Source organism: Pezoporus wallicus, unplaced genomic scaffold (genome assembly GCF_028554395.1).
Source record: "Pezoporus wallicus isolate ANWC-B61680 ecotype Strahan unplaced genomic scaffold, APGP_CSIRO_Pwel_v1 contig_3486, whole genome shotgun sequence".
NCBI lineage: Eukaryota > Metazoa > Chordata > Aves > Psittaciformes > Psittacidae > Pezoporus > Pezoporus wallicus.
This window is the reverse complement of record NW_026642292.1, coordinates 8,950,117-8,973,299: the sequence shown is the minus strand read 5'-3', so window position 1 is coordinate 8,973,299 and position 23,183 is coordinate 8,950,117. Positions and strand designations below refer to the sequence as shown.

At 37.4% G+C, this 23,183-nt stretch overlaps 1 protein-coding gene across 2 annotated transcripts; it reads left to right on the top strand.

Moving 5' to 3' along the window:
• The first annotated feature begins 1,584 nt into the window (after positions 1-1,584).
• On the top strand, positions 1,585-21,550 carry G2E3 (G2/M-phase specific E3 ubiquitin protein ligase). 2 transcript variants are annotated; one of them, XM_057428667.1, is made up of 16 exons: positions 1,587-1,658; positions 4,304-4,355; positions 5,402-5,499; positions 7,490-7,591; positions 8,176-8,300; positions 10,002-10,167; positions 10,832-10,938; positions 11,888-12,004; positions 13,411-13,535; positions 13,627-13,756; positions 14,435-14,560; positions 15,679-15,989; positions 16,647-16,828; positions 16,988-17,160; positions 19,933-20,132; positions 21,303-21,550. In XM_057428667.1, exons 2-16 carry the CDS (start codon positions 4,319-4,321, stop codon positions 21,533-21,535), a joined length of 2,232 nt encoding a protein of 743 aa, XP_057284650.1. In that variant the 5' UTR covers positions 1,587-1,658; positions 4,304-4,318; the 3' UTR covers positions 21,536-21,550. The 2 variants fall into 2 exon arrangements, with proteins under 2 accessions (XP_057284651.1, XP_057284650.1); XM_057428668.1 differs by lacking the exon at positions 7,490-7,591 and having other exon boundaries at positions 1,585-1,658.
• Positions 21,551-23,183: the final 1,633 nt, after the last annotated feature.

Below are 23,183 nucleotides of genomic sequence, written 5' to 3'. Positions count from 1 at the left end.
GATCAGGCTGCCCAGAAAACCTGTGGATGCTTCATCCCTGGAAGTGTTCAAGGCCAGGTTGAATGAGGCTTTGAGCAACCTGTACAAGGTGTCCCTGCCCATGGCAGGGAAGTTGGAACTAGGTGATGTTTAAGGTGCCTTCCAACCGAAACCATTTTACGATTTGTGGTAAATAGAGAGCTAGTACTTTTCAAAGGGTTATATGAAAACAAAGGAACCAAGAAAGTCCATGATTTAAAAAAAAATTTTAAAAAATAAAGGTAAGCTCTCCATCACCCTCCTAAAACCAATGAAAAAAATAACAATCTGATTATTCTTTGAATTTTATTAATATATAACCACATCCAAGTGGAGTAGAAAATGCTGCCATTGTGGTTATGTCCTAAAAACTTAACAAGTGATGACACAACTGAGTATCTCCAGATGTAATTTAGAGTTCTAGACAGCCTACCATACTTCAGATGTTTAGAGGATGCTATTGCTTGTCAGAGTCTTACATAAATATGGAAAAATGTCTGAGGCTGTCTCATTAATAAATAAAACAAAAATCCATTTGAACCAGCAGAACACACAGATACATTAAAATGTTAATTCTTCCTTTTGAGTTTTCTCTCCATTCTCTACAGGACTACCTGAATGATAAACACTGAAATAAAACAAAAATGTCCAGGCTTTTTCTGACTGATAATAATTACTAATATATATATAAAATCCAACAGAACATATGAGCTGACCCGAATAGAATATTGTGTATTTGGAAATTACCAGCCTGCAGCAAAGAAATAATGGTACATACTACAGCTTCTTTTTGATGCAGTCTGCCATCACAGCGGCATTCAGATGGCAAAATATCAGCACAAACATCAAATACACAGCTTTCGTTGAGAAACTTCATTTTACTGTAGCAATGCCATTGTGCTCAAGCACAGGGAAAACAGGTCAGCACTGCAACTGGCCTTAACATGGGGTAGGTTAGGACCCTTGAGAACAAGCTGCGAAAGACAGTATTTTAACAACAAAGAAAGTACATCGCTCAGGAGAAAAAAACAACACAAACAAGCAAACAAAAAACAAAGCCCTAATAAAAAATTAACCCAATCCGAAAAATAACTTCTGGGTTCCTTAGGAAAGTACTCCAACAACAAAGGAAGAGACTACCCGAGATGCTGGGTTAAGGGTTAAGTTTATAGAGACAGGCCACGTTAGACGGGGCAACCTGGTCCAGTGGAAGGTGTCCCTGCCCGTGGCAGGCAGCGGGGGTGTAACTAGATGATCTTAAGGTCCCTTGCAACTCTATGACCTGCGCCGCGTCAGGACAGCGGTTGCTGATGAAGACAGGTGAGGCTGCCGACACGCCACAGCCTGGTCACGGCCATTTGTAAGGTTTTGCTCAGCGCGGCAGCGGACACAGAAGCCAAGGAGTGCCGATTCCTGCCGTGGGGCTCAGCAACTCAGCGCTGCCCGCCGTGCCCTCCAGTCAAGTACCGATCTCCATGCGCCCACATCCCCGCCCACGGAGCCGCCATGCCCGGCCACGGTGGCCGAGCACCGATGCAGCGGATGGGGGGCGGGACTCGGCGGGAGGCTGGCTCCCCGCTTCCGGCCCAGCGGCGGATGTTGGAGTTTGAATTGTCTGTCAGTTAGCTAGGCTGCCGCTGGTGAGTAACGCTTTGAGAGGCTGCGGCTTTGCCTCGCGGCCTTGGGGCGGGCTGAGCCTGAGGTGGGGAGGGCTACCCTGCAGGGGGCGAAGGGAGGTAGACTGGGGCTATGAGCCGCCGAAGGGGCAGTGTGAGCAGTCATGGTTTCCTGAGAGCGAAACCCGCGGGGGCGAGTCACCCAGTGCGGCCGTGGGACAGAGGGACGAAGGAGGGAGATGGGACGGGGCCTCGCTGGCGGCTCTTCCCACAGATAGTGCCACGGCCGTTCTGCCTGTTGAAAAAGGCGTCGGCCAGGTTTAGTGATGAGACCTGTGCGAGATTCGGACAGTAAGTGGTCGCCCGCCCTTCAGTGAGTTGGGCTTCCTGGAAGCGTAGTATGTGCCGGGGGATGGGCTCCTTGCAGGACACGGCGTCGTGTTATGCACCGCGAAGGGAGCGTGTGTATCTAGGACATACTGCACGGACGGGCGGAATCCGGGAGGGTTCTTTGTCCGTATGCCAGAGAAAGCGTGCACTGGAATGTGGCCTGGGGGGTTGCGTTTGTTTCTTTTCCCATTCTCTAGTTAAGAAACTCCATAAAGCACTTTCTGTTCTGGAGCAGTAAAGAGAGAACTCGGCAAAACCTAAATATCCGCTTTGAGGATATTTTTTTTAGCCTGTTTAGGCAAAGTAAACGCATTCTATTTACACCTGGGTTTTCATAAACGCTGCGTGGTAACCTGTTCCTGTCTTGCAAGTAGACTCATGCTGCACTGCTTTATTCCTGTGGAAAACCCCATAGGACTTGTGCCCGGAGCCTCAATGGTTGCTCTCTCATATCCTTTTAACTTACAAATTTGAGCTCCGGGTTCATTTCCCTGAAAGATTCTGATACAAATAGAAGGAATCTGGGAGGGGGGAAATGTAGTAGCGATTTTTTTTCCCCTGTTCTGCTGGAGCCAAGGAAAGGTGTAGGGGAAGGTGCATTTCTTGTTTCCAGGCACGTACGTGCGTTCTCCACCGGCAGGGCTTTTTACAACCCACAGAGGTGAAAAATCTGACCTTGTGTCGTATATAGAGGCTGTTTGTTGTGGCTCTGGTAGGTTCAGGTCGGCGAAACTGGTGGTGACCATTGGGAAATGCCGAAGAAAAGGGAACGTGTGAGCTGCGTGCTGCTCTTTCGCTGCCCCTGTACCTGATCGAGTTTGGCTTTTGTAACTTAGAAAAAGAGAAGTGTGTTTCTGCGAAAACTGTAGTCAGTTATTTCACTGGGCTGTCGGTGCAGTGTGTTCTTAGGAGCCTCTTGACCTAATTCCGTTGCGGCACTGTTTATTTTTTAGATTCTTTTCCTTTTAGACGAAGGTCTTTTGTGTAGAGCTACTCCGGTTCTCTAACAAAGTGCAGCGGCGCAGTTGCCTTATGTCTGAGACTTCTGCCTCCCTTTTTCGTTTTTGTTTTTTCTTTCTCAATAGAACTCGTCCAAAAACTCCAGTGAAGGAGCTGCAGTACTTTGCAGTGGTTTGGATTAGCCTGAGGTTTGTTCCCGAAGCCTGTACCTGGGGGTCATGAAAACTATAAATACCAAAACTGCGATAGCTCAGAGTCTGTCAGGCTTTTGTTTTGGACGCTGGGTTTGTTACCGGCTGCCTCCCTGCTCACTTTGGCGTGTGTGAAGAAAGTTGTCTGGCTGCCTGGGAGGTCAAGCGTGGAGCTGGAGGCAGTCACGCGTGATTCTTTGTCTTGCAAAGCTTATGTAATCCTTTCTTCAGTTTCCCAAGAGAAAGGCAATTCAAAGATCTACATATATGCTCTGAAAAGGGTTCTACTTTACACTAGAGAAAGAGTAATCATGCTATGGTGAAGAAACAAGTATTTTTATTTTTTTCTCCCAAGGTGGGCTAGGTTGTGTGGTGTGGCATGCAGTAAAGGCCAGCTCCCCCTATATCCACATTAATATATCTTGGGGATCTCATTTTTAGGTGCATGTGATGTTTGAAAGAAATGTGGGCTAGGTCGGTGTTTCCAAATAAATTATTTCCTAGTCTAGAATGTAAAGTACGTAGTTCTAAATAGTGTAAATTCATCTTTATCCATGTCCCTGTCCCCTCACTGTTTTTGGGCTTTTTTTTGTTTTTCATCTTGGATCAGGATTTCTTCAACTATGCCAGGATCCCTCATTTCCTCCAAACAGTGGAGACTATCTGCATAGTTGCATCACTGTTCTATCCAGTTAATTTTTAATTCCAGGTTCCTCAATCTTCATTTGAGCTGGACTCACTGCCACCTCCTTGGTTGTCCATGGCTCATTATGTTTAAGATAACTACAAACTCTACAAATAGGTCTGTACGTAATTAGCTGATGCACTGGACTTTACTTTCAAAGAGAAAATAGAGTACCTTATTTGGTAGTTCAGGGAAATAGTTAAAAGTTGCTACATGTTTCACTGGTCTGAGAACATGTTTTACGAACATCTGCATCCTGCTTTCTGAACCCCTATCTCTCACCATAACAGCTGAATTTTGTTCTTGATCCCATTTTTAGTTTACTGAGTTTGGGTGGGGTTTTGTTTGTTTTTCTTCAATTTAAAGTAAATGTAAAAGTGGTATATATTGGTCATTGTTAATGCATGAGATGTATTTAACACCTCACCACTTTTTCATGACAGCCAGAAAAACTCAGGATGAGTGAAAACAATGATTTACACATTCAAAGTTCATGTAAGTAAGGTTTTTATTTAACAGCTATAGAAAACTTTAATCTGCATATATAATAACAGTAATAACTTGCTTTATTTGGGCTCAGAGAACAGGTGGATTATCAGTACTCAAATTATGTTTGAACCACTTGTGTCAGAGAATGAAAAAGAAGTAACTGGTAAACGTCCTTGGATTTGCTTGCTTGAAATTTTGAATTTGCTTGAAAAATTTAAAATAGTCTTTTCTGTAGATATTCTAAGAAAGTAACCTTGGGAATTAGCCTCCTAATCACACAGAGCTGTGTTTGAGCTGCATCATTCAAGGCTTTTAGGCTGAAGCAGTACCTCTAGTCTCATCATGACTATGTCCTTGATAGAATATTGAAAATGTATCTTGCATCTATTGAGAATTGAAAGGAAGATATTAAATCTCAGTGGAAGTGTTCTAGTGGACTAGGAACTGCAGAAATGGGGAAAATCTAAAAGTTTTAGTTGACTTCAGTGTTGTCTCAAATCCTTGAATGTCTTGAAACTAGCACGTTTTAAAAGCACTGGTAGCATCTGACTTGACGCATGCAGTCAGGATACCATTCATATGCTTTGCACAAAGGTTATCACAAAGGTATACAAAGAGACAGTTAAGTTTCTTCATGGGTTCTAATATGGTGATGTCTTTATGTACAATACTAAAACCAGTTATATTTTGCACACATTTGGACATTATTAGCCATTTGATAATTATCTTTAGGTGTTTTGGAAAGAACTTTTCAGTTGGGAATGCAGTCGAGTTATGAATTTAGCTCAGGTAATAGTCCTTTCCTGAGTCAGAAGGCAGGTGTAACTGGTGAGGTATTTTCTTTTTAGTAACTACAAAAGGAGCAAGTAGTACCCTCTTCTGTATTTACTGTAGAATTCAACATTAAGCAGAGAGGGGTGCCTACTGTCCTTTATCCAGTAATCTACTTCAAGATGCGTGTGATTAAGAGACATAAAGATTACTTCTCTACAAGTGATTCATAGTAATTCATACATTCATTATGTGATTATAGACATGATTCTCTATTTTAGCTTGTGTTCTCTGTGGACGTACAGATGACTGCCCTGAAAAGTATGGAGAAAAAAAGACCTATGTGGAATACAATCTCACTGTTCATTATTACTGTTTGGTAAGTATGTGGAATTGATCTTGGAGCTTGTCTGTTTTAACAGAAAAATAAATAAATAAAACATACTAAATAGTAATAACGTGTCCAAACAGCTGTTATAACAGTTTTGTTGTTGTAAAGCCTGAACACTTAAGTTGAAATTGTAGCCTTGAAACCTGTCATGCAGCAGATAAAATAGATCCCCAAAAGACTTATCCAAAACTAAATTCTGTTCATGATCCATTTAAATTAATTTACTTAGTTCTTTCAACCTGTTATAGCAATGAAGGTTCATATTAAGAGAAAGGGAAAAGATGCACGTGCATATTCGCTTATGTAGGAGAATTAGAGTTTTGAAATTTGGAATGTGAAAATTTTACCCCTTGTCAAAAAAAGTAGAGAAAAGTTGTCCTTGTTTTTTCTCGTTTCTCATTAGTTCTTGCTTGGCTGTGAGTTATTCTACAACATTACTTAGGCATTGTAAGACTGAAGAAATAGTCCTACTATTCAGTTTAGTAATATGCACCCTACTGATCATGTAGAGCTACAGTATCACTATTTAGAAAAAGCTTGTAATTTGAACAGAGCTATGAATATAAACTACAACTGAGTGTCTTTTGTTACCACTTGACAGTTTACAAGATTCGTATTCTTAAAGGTATACTTATGCTACCTTCTAAACTCTAAATTTTTGCAGACCTTTAAAATAATACGACTACTTTTTTAAAAAAAAAGTGATTTTTGTTAATAAACACAGTTTGAATTTTTTTCCCCCCAAGTTTAAAAAAAAAGTCTCAAGAATATCAGGAGCAATTTGAGTGTTTTGGTTTTTGGTGGTTTTTTTTTTTTTTAAACTCAACCAGTCTAAAAATTGTGTTGACTGCAGATGGTTTATTCAAATCCTTCAAAGCCTAGGCAGAGTGGAGGTTTTCTGAATTTACGTAAAGATTATTTTTTATATTACTTTTTTCTTAAATAAATTTTAAGCAGCTGGAAGGAAATTTAGGTGTGTTCATGATGATTTTGCCTTGTGTATAGGCCATATGAAATGATAGGAAGAAGGCCTTTCCTGGTGGAGCAAAACAGCTAGAAAAGGGCATGCTTCCAACACTGAGCCTTATGACTTATACTTTACTGTGATGAGCTTCCTGCAGTCATCTTTTAGTTTTGATCCCTGATGTTTCTTAAAAACAAACAAAAACCTATGATTTTACTTAACTACAATGAATATTATATAACAAAAGAGTTCTTCTGGGAAGAGGCCAGTTAGTGGTGCAGTTTGATTTTTCTTTGCTAAATGTCTTGCATTTGGGAAAAAAATACATTCTTAATTTGGTCTGGTCTAAAATTTTATATTTATTTGACTAAAATATTGATAAAAGTCTTTAGTTAGAAAATGATGCTGTGTTAAAATTATAAAATAAATATAAAATGAGATTCTAAAGAATATAGGAGGCATAAAGTTGTGAAACTAGTTACTTGAATTTTGTGATGTAAATGCCTTGCTTAGTAAGTTTAAATTATCATTAGGCTGTTCTGACTTGCCTAGTTACTGGATTCTGTTTTATTTAATTTTCTAAAGTGAATTACTCTTCCTCTTAGGTTGCACTTCAGTAGAGATACTTCCTACTGTGCTTCATTATCTCCACAGCGCAATTGTCATTCACATTAACTAACCTAATTTAATTTTGCTTCCTCTGAAAGTAATTGTTTGACAATTACCTGAATAGTGTATGCTTTCAAAGGAAGGTAGAACACACCATCTTGGGTTCTACTGTATTACCTAAGACTTTGATGTTATGAAATATTTATTTTCATGTTACTATTCCCTACTGTGTCATACCAGATAAAATGTATAGATGTTTTGGATGAGTTTAAAAATTTTTCATCATTAAAATGTTTGCACACAAGCTTTGTTAGACTAAACTTCTCTTACTTGACAAATACAATGTAAGTAATTGTAAATCTTTAGGTAGGTAAATGTTTTAAAATACTTAATTTGTTTTCATAGTTGATGTCAAGTGGCATTTGGCAGAGAGGGGAAGAAGATGAAGGTGTAGATGGATTCTTAATCACGGATATTAGAAAAGAAGTGAATAGAGCTTCAAAACTGGTAATAATGAAGTCTTTGGCCTTTACAGGGGGGAGAAAGTAACTTTTAAGTTCACTTAAAACCTGTGGGGTTTGGTTTGCTTTCTTGACAATGGGCAGTGTGCTGAGCCTATTCAAGCATCTGAGTTTTACATTTAAGTAACAAGTATATTGTGTTCTTGGAAGCCACAAAGGCTAATAAACCCTGCGGAAGTTTATTAAGATTTTTATTTTCTGGGTATGTTGCAGATAAATAAGGCTAAATTACACACACATAATACCTCATGACATTAAGCTGAGCCTCAAGCTGACATTATCTAATTTTATACATGCATTTAAGCTATAGGTACTGGTAAAATAACATGTATTTTGGCTTACATATCACAAGTAAATATGCATATGAAACAACTATATATCTTTATATATCTTGTGAAATAACTATATATCTTTACTCCTTGAAATAGAGCTAAAACACAATAGTCTTGTTGCAGAATCTATTGGCTGATATTCTTTCTTACACACTTTGTAATATTTCTGTTGGTTTAATTCCTGTAATTTGACTTTAGAAATAACAGAATATTAACATGTAAACAAAATTATTCCTAGACATGTAACATCTGTAGAAAAAAGGGTGCTTCAATTGGATGTGTAGCCCCCAAATGCAAACGAAGTTACCATTTTCCTTGTGGGACACAAAAGGAATGTATTTTCCAGTTCATGGAAGACTTCAGGTAAGTTCTGGGATTTTGTTGCTTTTTCGTTTTCAATTCATTGTGTTTATACAGGGTGTGATCTGTTTCTTAATGGGTTCTCATTGGATTAGCTATTAATTATAAATGACACCCAGTTTATCTAAGGAAAAAATACCTGATTAGTGGAAAAACATGAAGGCCAAGCAGTTATATTACATATCTAGTATCTATAAACTAAATTCTCAACACTTTTAAGGGTATAATTTAGTCCTTCTACAAATTGTTGTATTGTTTATGAAATTGAGCATTAAGTCCTGAACTCTTGAAATAAACTGCACAATGGTTGGGTTTGGGTTTTTTGTTTGCCTACCTCCTTTGCTGTGCCTTTGTTGAAATGGCAGCGCTGTGGCTGCCTATCTCTCAACCGTCAAAACACACTGTATGCTATTCCATCATGTTTCAAAGCACAGGACTTCTAGATCTGGTTGTTAGAGATGGACTGCAGGAGAAATCTGTTTAATATCAGATGTCTAAAAAAAATTTTATTTTCTTTTGCTATTATCTGTCTAGAATCGTGCTGTAATCAAAATACTCTTGAGGGCATCTGATAATGGCTTTATTCTACTGTAAGCATAGTTTGTAGGGTGGGTGGTTTGAAGTCTGGCAGGCACTTTAACTTGTTAAATAAACAACTTGTAGTTTATTTAGTGTAGTAAGTTGAGCACATGTAAAATGATACATTTCCAGAAAGCTTTCATCTAGAGCTGCATTTCTTGGCTGTCTTAGATCTTCAGAAATAAGCTAAATTACAAAATTTGTCGTGCTACTTAGACTTTGCAGAATCAATATGCAAACTCAAAATTGCTCCTTTAAAGTCTTAGTAACATTGAAGTTAGGAAGAACTTGAGGTTCTGAGGATAGGAAATGCATTATGTGGACCAAAAGGTATATGATCTCTGTATATTAAAGAGTGTCAGTTGCCAGCATGCTTCTTCCTTATATTGACTTCCTCCATTAGATAAGTGAGTTGTTTAAATGTGTTGTGGTTTAATCCTGATAGGCAGCAGAGCATCCCACAGCCACTCACTTACTATCCTCAGCAGGATGGGGGAAGAATTGGAAGGGCAAAAGTGGGAAAACTTGTGGGTTGAGATAAAGACAGTTTGATAGGGGAAGCAAAGCTGCATGTGCAAGCAAAGCAAAATAAGGAATTAACCTACTGCTTCCCATCAGCAAGCAGATGTTCAGCTCTTTCCAGGAAAGCAGGGCTTCACCATGTGTACAGTTACTTGGGAAGACAAATTTTATAACCCCAAATGTCTCTCCTCATTTCCCCCAGTTTTATTGCTGAGTTTGACACTATACAGTATGGAGTACCCCTTTGGTCAGTTGCAGTCAGCTGTCCTTGCTGTGTCCCCTCCCAACTTGTGCATCCTCAGTCTACTGCTGGCAGGGCAGCGTGATGAGCAGAAAAGGCCTTGTGTCTGTGTAAGCACTGCTCAGCAATAACTGAAGCATCCCTGAATCAAAACACAGCCCCATACAAGCTACTGTGAAGGAAAATAACTCTATCTCAGCCAAAACTAGTACGTGTCTGCCTTTTTCTGCCTTTTTAGCTTGTCACACAGCATTTATTCATGAAAAACATACAACAGGGAATTAATTTTGCTATCCTCAAATTTTATGAGGATGGTTCCTCAAATGCTGTTTTGATTGGTAACCTTATGTTGTTATTTTTAGATCTTACTGTTGGGAACATAAACCAGTCCAAAAGTTTCCAGTTAAAGAATCTGGAGGAACTTCACAGTGTACAATATGCCTGGATTTGGTTGAACAACTTCCAATATACGCTGTATTGAAAAGTCCTTGCTGTAAAAATGCTTGGTTTCATCGAGAATGCTTGCAGGTAACACAGGTTCTCCATTTCTTTTTCTCTTCTCCCAGAGATTACGTTTCTATAGTGTTTAAAAATAAGAAGCATTAGCTTAAAATTGTGCAAAATTCCTTAGGTTTAAGGGAGGCAGTAGGTATGGAAATGTACTGTGTTTGAAGGAGAATTGTGTTTTGGAGACAAGAGTCTTATAAGAATTCCCCCCCTCCGTATTTCTGTATGTGTGATGCATTTCATGCCTTTTGTTATTTTTAGGAATTAAAATCCAACCTAAGTAGTTGCCTTCTTGCAAATCATTACATGCAGAATCTTAATGCTAAATATGTTGTTTATCCCTTATCAGTTCTCTTTGCCTAAGTCCAGAGTTGGAAAAACTTACGAGGTTCTTTTCATAAACTCATTCTAGGTCTGAAGAGGTTGACTACAAAGGATTGTGGTTTTGTTTATGAATCCGATTCTAGCATGTGAGCTTTTGTCCTTTAAAAGAAGAGAAAAGGCTCACCATTTGCTTCAGTGTGAAATGACATCATGATTGATGTCATCTTTAACATCCATGTCAGGACAATATCTATGAATGTAATGGTTATAGATATTAAGGCATTATTTATTAGCGTCCTGAGGACAACAGTAATTCAATAATTGGTTTGTTTTTTTTGTTGTGTTTTTTTTCTTGACCCAGTATCAAGCTTTGAGTGCTGGGATATTTTTCTTTAGGTGCACAGTATGCAATAACAAGGACAAATTTCAGAAAGAAATGTTGAGAATGGGCATATACATTCCAGAAAGGTAAGTAATTTTACCAATAATCGCCCTTCTATACCAACTTTGATACAGTGTTAAGCCCATTCTTAATGTATTCAATGGAACTGCATCTGTTAATATGTGAAACTTCAGTTCTGCTTTCAGTGATAGAATGGTTTGGTTTGGTAAGGATTAGCCTGTTTCCTTTTAGCTATGCATAAAATTGTCAAAATCCAAATTAGTCATCTCGAACATAAAGCACAAAGCTCTGAAAATTCACTTATGCCATGATTCAACCAGGGACCTGTTTAAAAGATCAAAACACTTCTTAAAACAAAAATTTCACATGAACATGGCATTGTATTTTCTGTGCCCAAATTTTTAAATTACCTGAATTTTTGTCCAGACAGATTGATCACTCAGCCATCCAGGTTCCATCTTCTCCCAATCCCATTTTAGGGATTGCTAATTATATGCTTAGTATAACAACTGCTTCTAAAATTCTGAGTTGTTTTTCATTAGTTTCCACCATTAGATGGGGCTCAAAATAAGATGCAAAGACAGAATCTCAAGGTTCTGGGGAGGAAGAAGAGTTAAAATACTTGTTGAACTTCGCCATACTGGCCTGGAAAATTCTGCATTACTTTTCATGAGCCCATTTTCAGTGGTAACTTAAGTAGACTGCCAAAACAAATCCTCATGTTCCTTTGAGAGACAAAGTGGAAGGATATGAAAGACACAAACATGGACTGAGGTCATGTGAAAAATAATAAATATTTCAATCACAGTAACTTGACACAAGAAAAAGGCTGTCTGTGTATTTTATAGTAGTATTTTTGTTCCTAGATATTTTTCTTTCCCCTCTGAGTTCTGCCTAGAATGTGATTGAGATATCTTCCTGTGGTTATCATATGCATCTTTTATAAAGATGGAGCAACACGTTTAAACAGTCAGAAATACAGATGTAATAACAAATCTTCTGCCTTGTTTATAGGGATGCATCTTGGGAACTTGAAGAGAATGCATATGAAGATCTACTGCACTGTTATCAACATTGTGATATTAGAAGATGCCTGTGCAGGAAAGGAAGAGACTACAGTAAACCTGATAGGTATGACTCTTGCAGGAAGGTGTAACCTAGGATGGAATAGTTCTTTGGTGGTGTGGTGGTGTTTGGGTTTTAGTTTGGTTTTTTTTTTTGTTTTGGTGGTTTGTTTTTTAATTTAACTGCTTTAATACTTTTCAGCATCAGGTTTTAATGTCAAGCCAAGATACCATGTCCAAATAAAATGTTTGGTTTACTGTCTATAATCATATTTCAATTCTATTATAAAAGCCAAGAAAATCAAACCAGTTACCTTGTCCTGGTTCTCATTTGATACAGAGCTGAAGTAGAATATGTATATCCATATAACATAACATGTAGACTAGCATGTGCCTATTCTGTGTATTTTTCATTCAAAGATTAATTCAGCAATTTAACTGTTAAAATACATTAATGAATTTCTTTCATTAAAGAATTCTAACAGTATTCTAAAGTTCTAGACTTGGCTGAAAATCAACTAGCTGTGTAAAATAAATCTAAAATCGCTGTAGCTGCAAGCTATACCTCTGCATGCAAATGGCAGCTAGAATGTTGCTGATAGCTTAATGAGAGGCTTCAGTGATCATGCAAAAAGGCTATCCTTCTCTACCACTTGCTTAATTTTTTATTAATAAGTTCATTTTCTGCATTATTTCATGTTTTATTTGTGTGTTTCTGAAATGTGTGTCTTCCGCTGGCATGAGTATACTCAAAGCTGTCAGATCCTCTACTTTTAAGTTATTTCTATAGTACTGTGGTAGATTACTCCCTGTAGACACTAACTTGGTGTTGTACAGATTTGACCAAATGTTTTTTTGGTTCTTTCATGGCATGTGTGCACCTCAGGATTTACTTTGCCTTTTAAGAGTCATATGTTAGGCTTCCAGCATTTGAACTAATATCAGTCACACTTTTCATTGTCTTTTTAAGTAAAATTGAAGAAATCTAAACAAAAATCTTAACAGATACATAAACACTGTTATTAATGAAGAATCTTATTCAGAACATGTAAGACTAATAAGGTACACTACTTGAAAAAAAATTACTATTTGGAACTATGGAACTACCCATAAAATAAAGGATGTTGCTGGCTAACAACGTGAGGAGAAAATACTGGTTGCAAGTATTGTCTTCAAGGCAGGGGAGCACACTAACTCACAGCCTCTTTCAATACATGGTGCTGGAACATGGGTAGCTTATTTTTTTTGTTGGGTTGGCTTTGTTTGGGGTTTTTTACGTGTAATAATACTCACAGGAATTGTGAGTATACCTTGTCTGAAGAAATTTCCCTTTGATTATATACAGTGCTACCACATTGATAAAACCATGCTTTGTTAGTTTGGTGTCTGGATTACACTTACAGTTGAGTGTTCTTTGTTTTAACTAGCGCCATTGTTCTGTCTAATTCTAAATACATAAGTTTGTAATTCTAGTAAATGGGAAATAAAGCGTTGCCAGTGTTGTGGTTCCCGTGGAACTCATTTGGCCTGTTCATCTATGAAGTCATGGGAGCAAAACTGGGAGTGCATGGAATGTAGAAATATCTTGGTAAAATCAGGTAAAATTATGGACTTCTTACAATGATGAATTTTAGTACTGTGTGTTTTACAGCTAGCAAAATTACTAATGTAATATAATGTAATCAACAGGGAACTATAGGAGACAGACAAAGCGTTCTTTGGCTACCTCTGAAAAGACAGATGGGACAACTTGTTTGCTGGAAGAACCATCTCCAAAGTGCCCTCGGCAGTCACCTGGATCTCAACGCAATATTCTTCAGTGTGTAATTTTCTGTTTTCAAGCAGAAACTGATTATAACATTAAATAGTATTTAAACATGAGGAGAGGTGATGGCTTATTCCATAAGAGAAACTTCTTGCAATAAATTGCAAACTGAATAAAATTGAAAGTTTAGTGACTGAAGTTTACTAAGCCCTGAGTCTGTAATTTGCTATTGTTATTTGCCTTCAGTGGCACATAAACCTGCTTTTAGGTTGATAAAATTGAATCCTTGTAAAAGCAGTCTTAACAATTTAGAGGTAACATTGAATGTGCAAATGGCAAAACTTAAAGCTAAGATTGTTCATCAGTATTTTTTCCACATGAATAGCATGCTAGAAATCTAGCTTACAGAGGTGTTTATTTGAATAATGTTTTCCTCTGCTGTAATGAAAACTTTTCAAGTCTGTAGAAACTACTATTTTTAGGTTTTACTCGATGTATCAGTCAGGATTTCCATCTCATGTATGGGATCAACTAAAAACTGATCTTAAAACCACCACATAATTAAATACTGAATTAGTAGTTCAGTAGTTCAGGTACAGGTAGACTTCATGTAAATGAACATACAAATGAGATTTGGTTCTCAAACAGTGGAAAACTATGTTGCTGCCTTCAAATAAGTGTTTATGCATTCTTCAGTTGTGTCTCTTTTCAAAATACTGTTTTGGATTGTAGCTCACCAAAGATTATGTGCCAGAACAACTTGTCAACCTGCTCACACTTAGAACTTCCAGCATCCAACAGAGTGAGGATGTCCTTATCTCCACTGATGTCAAACAGGAACTGGTCCCCGAGGAAAAAGTATTATTTTTTTTTTTTCTGTTTTTCCTATGTTGAAGAGTAATCTAGCACATCACTATACCGAATTTCCTACAGAACATGGTGTGTGTGTGTATATAGTAGCTATATATATTTGTATGTGTGTGTATGGAGTCACTGAAAAAATGGAATGAGTACACTGAAGAGTTGAAATTGTAATTTAATGAAAGCTTCTGCTGTTTCTAAATGCAGGGGGTGAGGAGAAAGGAGTAGTATCTATTGAGAATTTTTAGGTTTGGTAGTGAGGGAATCAAAACCCATAAATGCATATTTGTCCTTGTGAACAATAGCTGTTCTTTGGAAAAGGGTGAATAAAAATAATCCTAATTACATTCTTCAGATTAGACATGTCCTGCATTTTCGATGGTTTAGTATTTGTGCCATAGGATTAGTTTGTGATTATGCTAAAATCAGTGGTAAAGTAACATGGTTTAATACAGAATAATCAGTTTAGGGATGCAAAATTCTTTGTTTTGTTGTAAATACTTAGTTTATGAATTCTATTATGAATTCTATATGCTAAAAATACTGATGGGGTGATTAGTTCCAGTAGGTAGAGTTGAAATAGTTTTGTTGCAAGTTAAAAAGCAAAGAAATGGTCTTATTTAGACTGGTGTCTTTTATAAATGAGAGCTGCAACTTTTCTCGCTACTCAAATGTATTTTTGATTATAGTGACAAAGATTAAATATTAGTGTATAGCTGACAGTACGTTCCCATTTGGTTGCAAAACATATCTAACACACAAACATGGAAGGCTCTTCAATTTCTCACTTGTTTCATATTATTCACACGTAGAGTAAGTGTGAGAATTGATTTGCACTGTGTTGGTGTAACTGAATTAAGGAAATAACCATTTTATGCCAAGGTAATTATTTTTACCTCCTTTCTTTTCTAGCTCTTATAGGTACTTTTGCCACCAGAGTTAGAATTTGAGTAATCTACACTAAATATTTTGCAGATAAAATGTAGGCAATACCTAAATGTACCAAAATATTTAAGGGGGTGTTTTTCTTAATAGATTTTAGAGTGTTTCTTGTATAACTGTTGCTAATTATGAACCATAGCTTTAATCTGAAAAAATATGCCACTTTCTTGTAGGCATTTAAGAAAGGAAAGAAGGGAAGTTTCTAATATACTGAAGGAGTTAAGGCTGCAAGTTAATGCAAAAACTACAAGGCTTAACATCGATGCTGAAAATATCTGGAATAGTGCTTTAAAAGGATTTAGACAGAGCAACTTCAGTCCTACAAATGCCATTGAAATAAAGTTCACAAACTGCAAAAGTAAATCAAAGACAGACACTTCTGCTGCAAAAAAACGCCGTTTCTTCCAGTTACTAATGCTTCACCTTCAGAATTCATCATTGTTTGAGGGCTCTTCTGCAAAGAACTTGTCTCTTGATTTTCAAGGTAGTTAAATGCTTTATTCAAGAATACATTAAGAACTGTGTAAATTGAAAGGTTTGGGTTTTTTTTAATCTTCAGCCAGTATGACTGTCAGTTCACAATTATAGTCCTGATGGAAAGAAATTGGGTTTTTCTGAATCTTTTTGCTTTTCAGTTCTTAAGGGGCGTGGGGTATGGATTGGTAATTCAAAAAAAATGGTTTAGTTGGAAAAGTTGATGACAACCAAGGAAAAAATACAGCATATCATTACACTTGGAACTTTTAAATTGATTTGTTCTCTACAAGTGAACTTCTTCCTGACTTGCTTTCTCTGTTACTTATTTTCCTTTCCTTAAATTTCTAGAACATTATCTCTGATAGCATGATGTCTGAACACCCACACTTGGTTTCTTATGCTTCAGAATTAAACCTGTATTGGGTACAAAGTGGAAGGATGTTACATCTCCTCCCAAACATTGATAGTGGCTGAAGGGCTGGAGTAAAAAGAATGTGGTATTTCTATGTAAAAAATACCAGTGTTATTGTTTCAACTAGCAGGAGATGGCAATCCTCATTTGTTAAAACTCCTAGAGAAAAAAGGAATTGCATTTTAAGATTTCCTGTTTAAAAAAAATAAATAAATCTGTGCATATATAGTAAATATATTTTTTCATTTGCAGCTGTAAAGGAGAATCTTTACTTTGAAGCTGGTAAAATGATCGCAGTTTCTCTGGTTCATGGTGGCGCATCTCCTGGTTTCTTTTCCCAAACACTGTTCAGTTGTCTTGTCTATGGTCCAGAGAATGTGAAGCCAGCTTTGGAAGATGTTGCTGATGCACATGTCGCAGAAACAATAAAAATGGTAATAAAAAGTAAACTTACTGGCAAGTTGTTCATGACTGTATTTGGAGATGTGTACAGGCTTACTGAATATAACTTTTGTTCAGATTAAAAAGCCTATTTTTCGTATATATATACACAGGCTTGTAATAAATTCCTTGCTTTCTATCTTCCAATACAGATAAAACATGCAAATAGTCTATCCAGCCTACAGTCTACAATAAACAACTGCTACGAGTTCCTTGGTGCTGCTGGATGTTTAAGACCTATAACAGCTTTGTGTGATAAGGATGTGCTGGTGAATGACCTACTGATCCACCATGTGATCAAGAGAATCATTTCACCTTTAGAAAGGTTTGCTTGAATTTTCAAAATTCCTGGATATTTTCTCACCAAAATACTAAATAATACATTTCTAAAACTAACTTTGATATGTGCTTACTCATTCTCCATTTCGACCAATGTACTGTAATTTTCAATGGATTAAGTAGCAACTGTAACTAGTTAGTTAAACTGAAAGAATAAAATTATTTCCCTGCATATCCACTCCATTCCACTGCTCCTTGGTCACATTCCTTTTTAAACCTTCTGAAGAGGGCATAGTTTTAAACAATATTGCTGTCCCAAAAGTGGGATTGTTACCTGGTGTGCAAAAAGCCAGTACACACACAGAGTCAAGGTATTTTATTGTCAGCTGTATTGCAAAATAGGGTGCTGGGCGGAAGCTCTGCAAAGCTAACAGACCTTAGTTTTGTGTACCTCAGCTAATATACATTTCAGAGAAAAAAAAATTGTTTTTCATTGGTCAAGAGTTACCGAATATATGATTAATTAGTACTCTTCTACTGGGTAAATTGTTCTTGCTTGCCATGTAAATGAGCATGCTCACATGAAGGATGGGGGGGAAAGGGGAAAGGAGCCTTTTCAGTCTTGAATTGGGTCAGTGGTCACGATCTCTCCCTACCACCTTTACTTCTCACCCAGCTACTGCCATTTCTTGTTAACTACTTGTTTTTCTAGTGCTTGTTTTCTCTTTGGCACCTTCTGGTACAGATGTTTTTTATCAGTCTTTAGCAGTTCCAAGGTTAAGGTAGCTAGTAAGGAATGCATTGCTTTACAAAGTCTTGTTGTTCTAAGTGATGTTAATCTAGCTGGACACTGTTATCACCATGGCAAATTCCACTCTTGCTGTGCAACAGCATGAAAAGCCTGCACTACTGAATTGCTCTAGCTTATGTTAATTTTTAATTCAGAATTGTTTGAATTTAAAATCTTTAAACTTCAGAAGTATTAAATATATGTTTAGAATTTAATTGAGTTGTCCAGAGTTTGAAGTAGGGAGTTTGTGTGCCATTAGGAGGGCAATAATGTGCACAGGTGTGACTTGGCCTACTTAAAATTGGTGCATTGTTTGTTCCATGAGGTAGTGATGACTTCAAATAGCTGGGAAAGTTGCAGCTGTTGACTGTTTTTTGATTGGCTTATCACCTTACTTCCACGTTACATTCTTCAACTGCTCAGTAAAAAGACAGATGCTAATTTATCCAACAAGTGTAGTTTGGTTTATACTTAATACATTTAGGGTGTTATCCTTGACAAAGTTGAATCAACTGAATCTGCAGAAGCTACGAAACTTAATTTTGATTGTGATGATTTTTTTAATGAAGTTGAGAATAATTAATCTTTCAGTGAAGACCCTCTTCAGGTGGCATATTTGACCAATCTATTATCATATTTTAAATGTAGCCAGTTAAAAGTGAAAAGTAGTTAAGTAGCCTGTTTATGGGAAAATGCTGGTTTGTGCATTTCTGGAGATGTGCTTAAAATGTACAAAAGGGAGTACAGCATGAATGTTCTTGTCAGGGACTGATAGTAAGTAAAGAGTTAGTCACTTTATCTGTTAATGTTTTACACTACTGACTGTACACATTCAGCATCTTTATTCTGAATTTTACCGATTTAGCCTCTTGATATCTAAAAGATGATGAGTAAACAACTAAAGTGAAATTTTAATTCTGGTTTAACATGGTGGTTAAGTTGTAAAGCCAGTTGCTTGAATTATTCTTACCCAGTACACTGTAACTAGTAGGTTTTTTCACCCTACAGAGCTTTGATTTTCTTTAAAAAAAAAAAAATTAAATCACAGAAACAAATTGGTGTGTAGGTGAGAAGGGACTTCTGGAAGTTACCTTCTTCACTCCCACCCCGCTCAAGCAGGGCCACCTAGAACCAGTTGCCCAGGACTGTGTCCAGACAGCTTTTGAATAACTCCACAGATAGAGACTTTCTGGGCAACCCATGCCAGTGATTGGTCACCCTGAGAGTAGAAAAGTATTTGCTGATGTTCAGCTGGAACCTCCTGTGTTTCAGTCTGTGCACATCGCCTCTGGTCCTGTCACTGGACACCACTGAAAAGAGCCTGGCTCTGCCTTCTTTGCATACTGCATTCAGATACTTCCACACACTGAGATTCCACCTCAGCCTTCTTTTCTGCAGGCTGAACAGTCCCAGCTCTCTCAGCCTTTCCTCAAAAGGTTATGCTTCAGTCACAAAGCCCAGCACTGGACACAGCACACCAAGTGTGGCTTTACCATTGCTGGGAAAGGATCACCTCCCTGAACCCTGGCCCTTGGCACCACAATTTCTTATGCAGCCCAGGATACTGTTATCTGTATTTGCCATGGGGAGAAATAATAACATGTGAACCCATGCAGACTGCAGAAGCCAAGTGAAGGGTATCTTTTCAGACACCTAATTTTGCCTAGGGATGAAAAAGTTTCTAAAGGGATATTCGTAAGAAAAAAGTTCAGTATGTTCTCACATAAAAATTAAAAAGTAAACCATGGCTGTATAGTCAAGTATTAGCAAATTTAGTTTCTGTTTATCACTGGTATTTCTTTCATCTGCCCCAAATGCTCCACAGGAACAGATTGTTAAAATGAGAATTCAATGCATTGTCCAAGGTGGGACTACCATGTACCTTTAATTGACCAGACTTGGAGACTGCAGATGGGAAAACTTCATTATGTCTAGTCTTACAGCTTTATAAAATGCAAAGTATGATTAGTTAGTTACTACTTTTTTGATCCATGCTTGCTCTTCTTTCCCCCCTCTCCCCACTTCTAGTTTTAGGCAAGGTTTGAGAACTCTTGGTGTGCTAGAGAAAATGCAAATGCATCCGGATGCATTCTCTAGTATATTGTGCCACAAACCTGAAGGACTTTCAGTAGAAACTCTCTGTGATCTCTTTACAATCCATTCCTCGTCAGATGTAAATGAAGTTGAAGGTGCTGATTTTTGGATGGCTTACTTGCAAGATGTGAAAAGTAAGTAACTTTTTTTTCCTTTCCCCCTGTCGTGGTTTAAGTCCACTCAGAACCATGTAGTTGCTCTCTCGCTCATCCCCCTTCCTCCCGCCCTCCCCCAGCTTTCGGAGGGAGGGGGAGGAGAATCAAAAGAATGTAACTCTTGAAATTAGAACAGTCCAGTAACTAAGGTATAACACCACCAATTGCTTCCACCAATAATAATAATGATAAGGGAAATAACAAGGGAAGAGAATACAACCGCTCACCACCTGCTGACCAATACCTGCCTGACTGAGCAGTGATCTAGCCCCCAGCTTATATAGTGGGCATGACATGCTGTGGTATGGAATACCTCTTTGGTTAGTTTGGGCCAGGTGTCCTGTCTCTGTTTCCTCCTGGCTTCCCCTCCTCCCTGCCAGAGCATGAGACTCAGAAGGTCCTTGGTCAGACTAAACGTTACTAAGCAGCAACTGAAAACACTGGTGTTAGCAGTGCTGTTCCCAGGCTGAAAGTCAAAAACACAGCACTGCACCAGCTACTGAGAAGGAGAAAAATGACTGCAACTGCTGAACACAGGACACCCCCCCATCTCCATTCAGGGTATTTAGCTGCTGGTATGTGAACAGGGTTTGGATTTTAGAGTTCAGTACGGTAAATAAATGAAGGTTTTGAGGTCACTGTCAGTTCCTCATTGTTCGTTCTTCCCCTCTTCCTTACTAATTATAATTTCTGAAAATTCTAATGAAACTTGAGAAGGGTAAATATATGAAAGATGACGGTTGGTTTGGGGGTTTTGTTTGTTTGGTTTTGGGGTGTTTTTTTTGTTTTTTTTAAAGGCACTCTCCCTCACCCTGAGTGGTACAAAAAAATCCTTTATTCCTCTGTCTTTAGCTTTGCTGTTAGCTTATTAGATAGTCTCAAGATGAAAGCCAGTGGTCTCTTGTTGCAGAAGAGGTTTTCTTTCCTATTTACTTAAAATTTTTCAAAACTAACCCAAGTGGGTTTTTCATCCTGAAAATTTTCTTATTTGCCCATATAAATGCATATTAATTCGGGGTATTGATCTTGGTTTCCTGCTTCCAGGTTTTTTTCCATCTAACACTTAACATTCAGGATAATGGTTTATTGGTAATAGGGTATAAATGATACAACCTAATCCTGCTTGTGGTTTGTTTGGTTTTTTTTTAGGTGGTGAGTCTGTAGTGACATTGGAGGATATTCTGCTCTTTGTAACAGGCTCTTTTTCTATACCCCCCACTGGGTTTGATCCTGAACCTACTGTTAAGTTTTCGCATATAAGGTATCCTGTTGGAAACAGACTCCATAATTGCTTAGAGCTCCCTATAACAAAGACGTATGAGCAGTTTAAGAATAAAATGGAGTTCACCATCAGAAACACACTAGGAGTTGAAAGAGAGTAAAATTTTTGCTACAAACTGGATGTTGAAAACTTCCAAATCTCTGCAGGAATGTCTGCTTGCAAATTGCTACTGTATTTTGGGACAGCATACTCTCGGCCTTTTCCCCCAAGCATATGCTAAAAGTAGTAATTTTGTAAGATGGAAAACAATTTTCAGATGAAAATGCTCTTTACCTGTCAAAACATCTTCCTCTTTGAAGTTGCCTTTAAGAGTCAGCAGTCTCTTGGAGAAGTACTTTAAATGTCTACTTTTGCTGTAGACAAGCATGAAATGTTGTCAAATTATGTAACATTCTAGCTATTTCCCATGGGTAAGTATGATTGATTTACATACTTAATTAGCTTATTTATTAAAGTTAAATCGGGTACATTTTGAAGATCACTGCTGTAGAGCTTTGTCTCAAGTAAAACTGTGATGTAGTTCTTCAGTTGTTCCATGTACAGTTTTTTTCAGTAATAGTTTTTATATTGATGACTCGGGGGGGGGGGGGGACGACACGGGTGATAATTCATACAAACCTATGAAAGGTCATTTTGGTTAGTGCATTAAAATACAGTTAAGGGCTGGAGAAAACCTAGGCAAAATAATTAGGAGCAAGAACATAATCTAGTTGAACGCGAGTTTCTATTGTTAGACAGAATCTTTGGTATTTGCACATATTTCTGCATTCTACTGTTATACACTAGCCTTTAATTATACGTTTAGACAAAATAGTAAAACTTGGAAGCAAGTCTCGAATATGCAACAATAATTCGTCTTTCAAAATGAAATTTTAGAGTTAATCTAGTTCAGTGTAAGAATTTGTTGCTCAGAACATGTTACTTTGTCTTCCATGGAAGCCAATTTTTTCATAGGTATATACACTAAAACTATTTGTTGAATTAAAGGCAGTCTGCCATCAACCTTGTTAGTGCCTGACACTTTTCTAGCTTTTAGCCTAAACTCTTTCTGTTCAAATATAGGTGCAGTCTGAGCAACGTCAGCTGAATGAAATATATTTCAGTTCTGCAGTATTTGTATAAATAGTAAGCCATAAAAGATACCTACACAGTAACACTTTAATGTTACTAATACTAGAACTATTAAACTAAAAGGACGTTTAAGTACAATTTTTTAAATATAAGTAGGTGTCTTTTTTTTTTTTTAAATTATTATTTCCTTCCGTGTCAGTTTGACCACCTTATACTATGTCCCAAACGTAGGTTTTACTATAGATTATAAAGATAGATATGTATTGGTATGTGTATATATATATCTCCACATTCTTCAAAATACCTAAATCTGAAGAATAATTTTATACTTCTTAATTAATATAGCTTGGGTTTAATTGTAAATACAAACGGGATTGCCTTACTTTGGATGCCTTGGCAAGAAGGTACATCCACAATAAATTATAAATGGATAGGTGTTTCAGGAAAAAAAAACCACCAGAACCAGGCTGATCTGGTTTCAGGTTCATTGCAAGTATTCCTCCTCTTAATAAATTGTATTACTAAATGCTAATTACATAGCAGTGGCAGTCAAGACTCACAAAATTGAGACTATGCTGTAAAGGGTTAAAGACAAAGAGGCAAATGGGTACTGTTCATTAAACAATATGCAGGTATTTTGAAATATTTTTTAAACTGCTAAAGCTGCTTTCTTTCTT

Coding starts and splice junctions, on each gene's coding strand:
- G2E3 (XM_057428667.1), top strand. CDS start 4,319: ATGAGTGAAAACAATGATTTACACATTCAAAGTTCAT. Junction 13,536..13,626: donor AAATATCTTGGTAAAATCAG/GTAAAATTATGG, acceptor TGTAATCAACAG/GGAACTATAGGAGACAGACA. Junction 16,829..16,987: donor TCGCAGAAACAATAAAAATG/GTAATAAAAAGT, acceptor CTTCCAATACAG/ATAAAACATGCAAATAGTCT.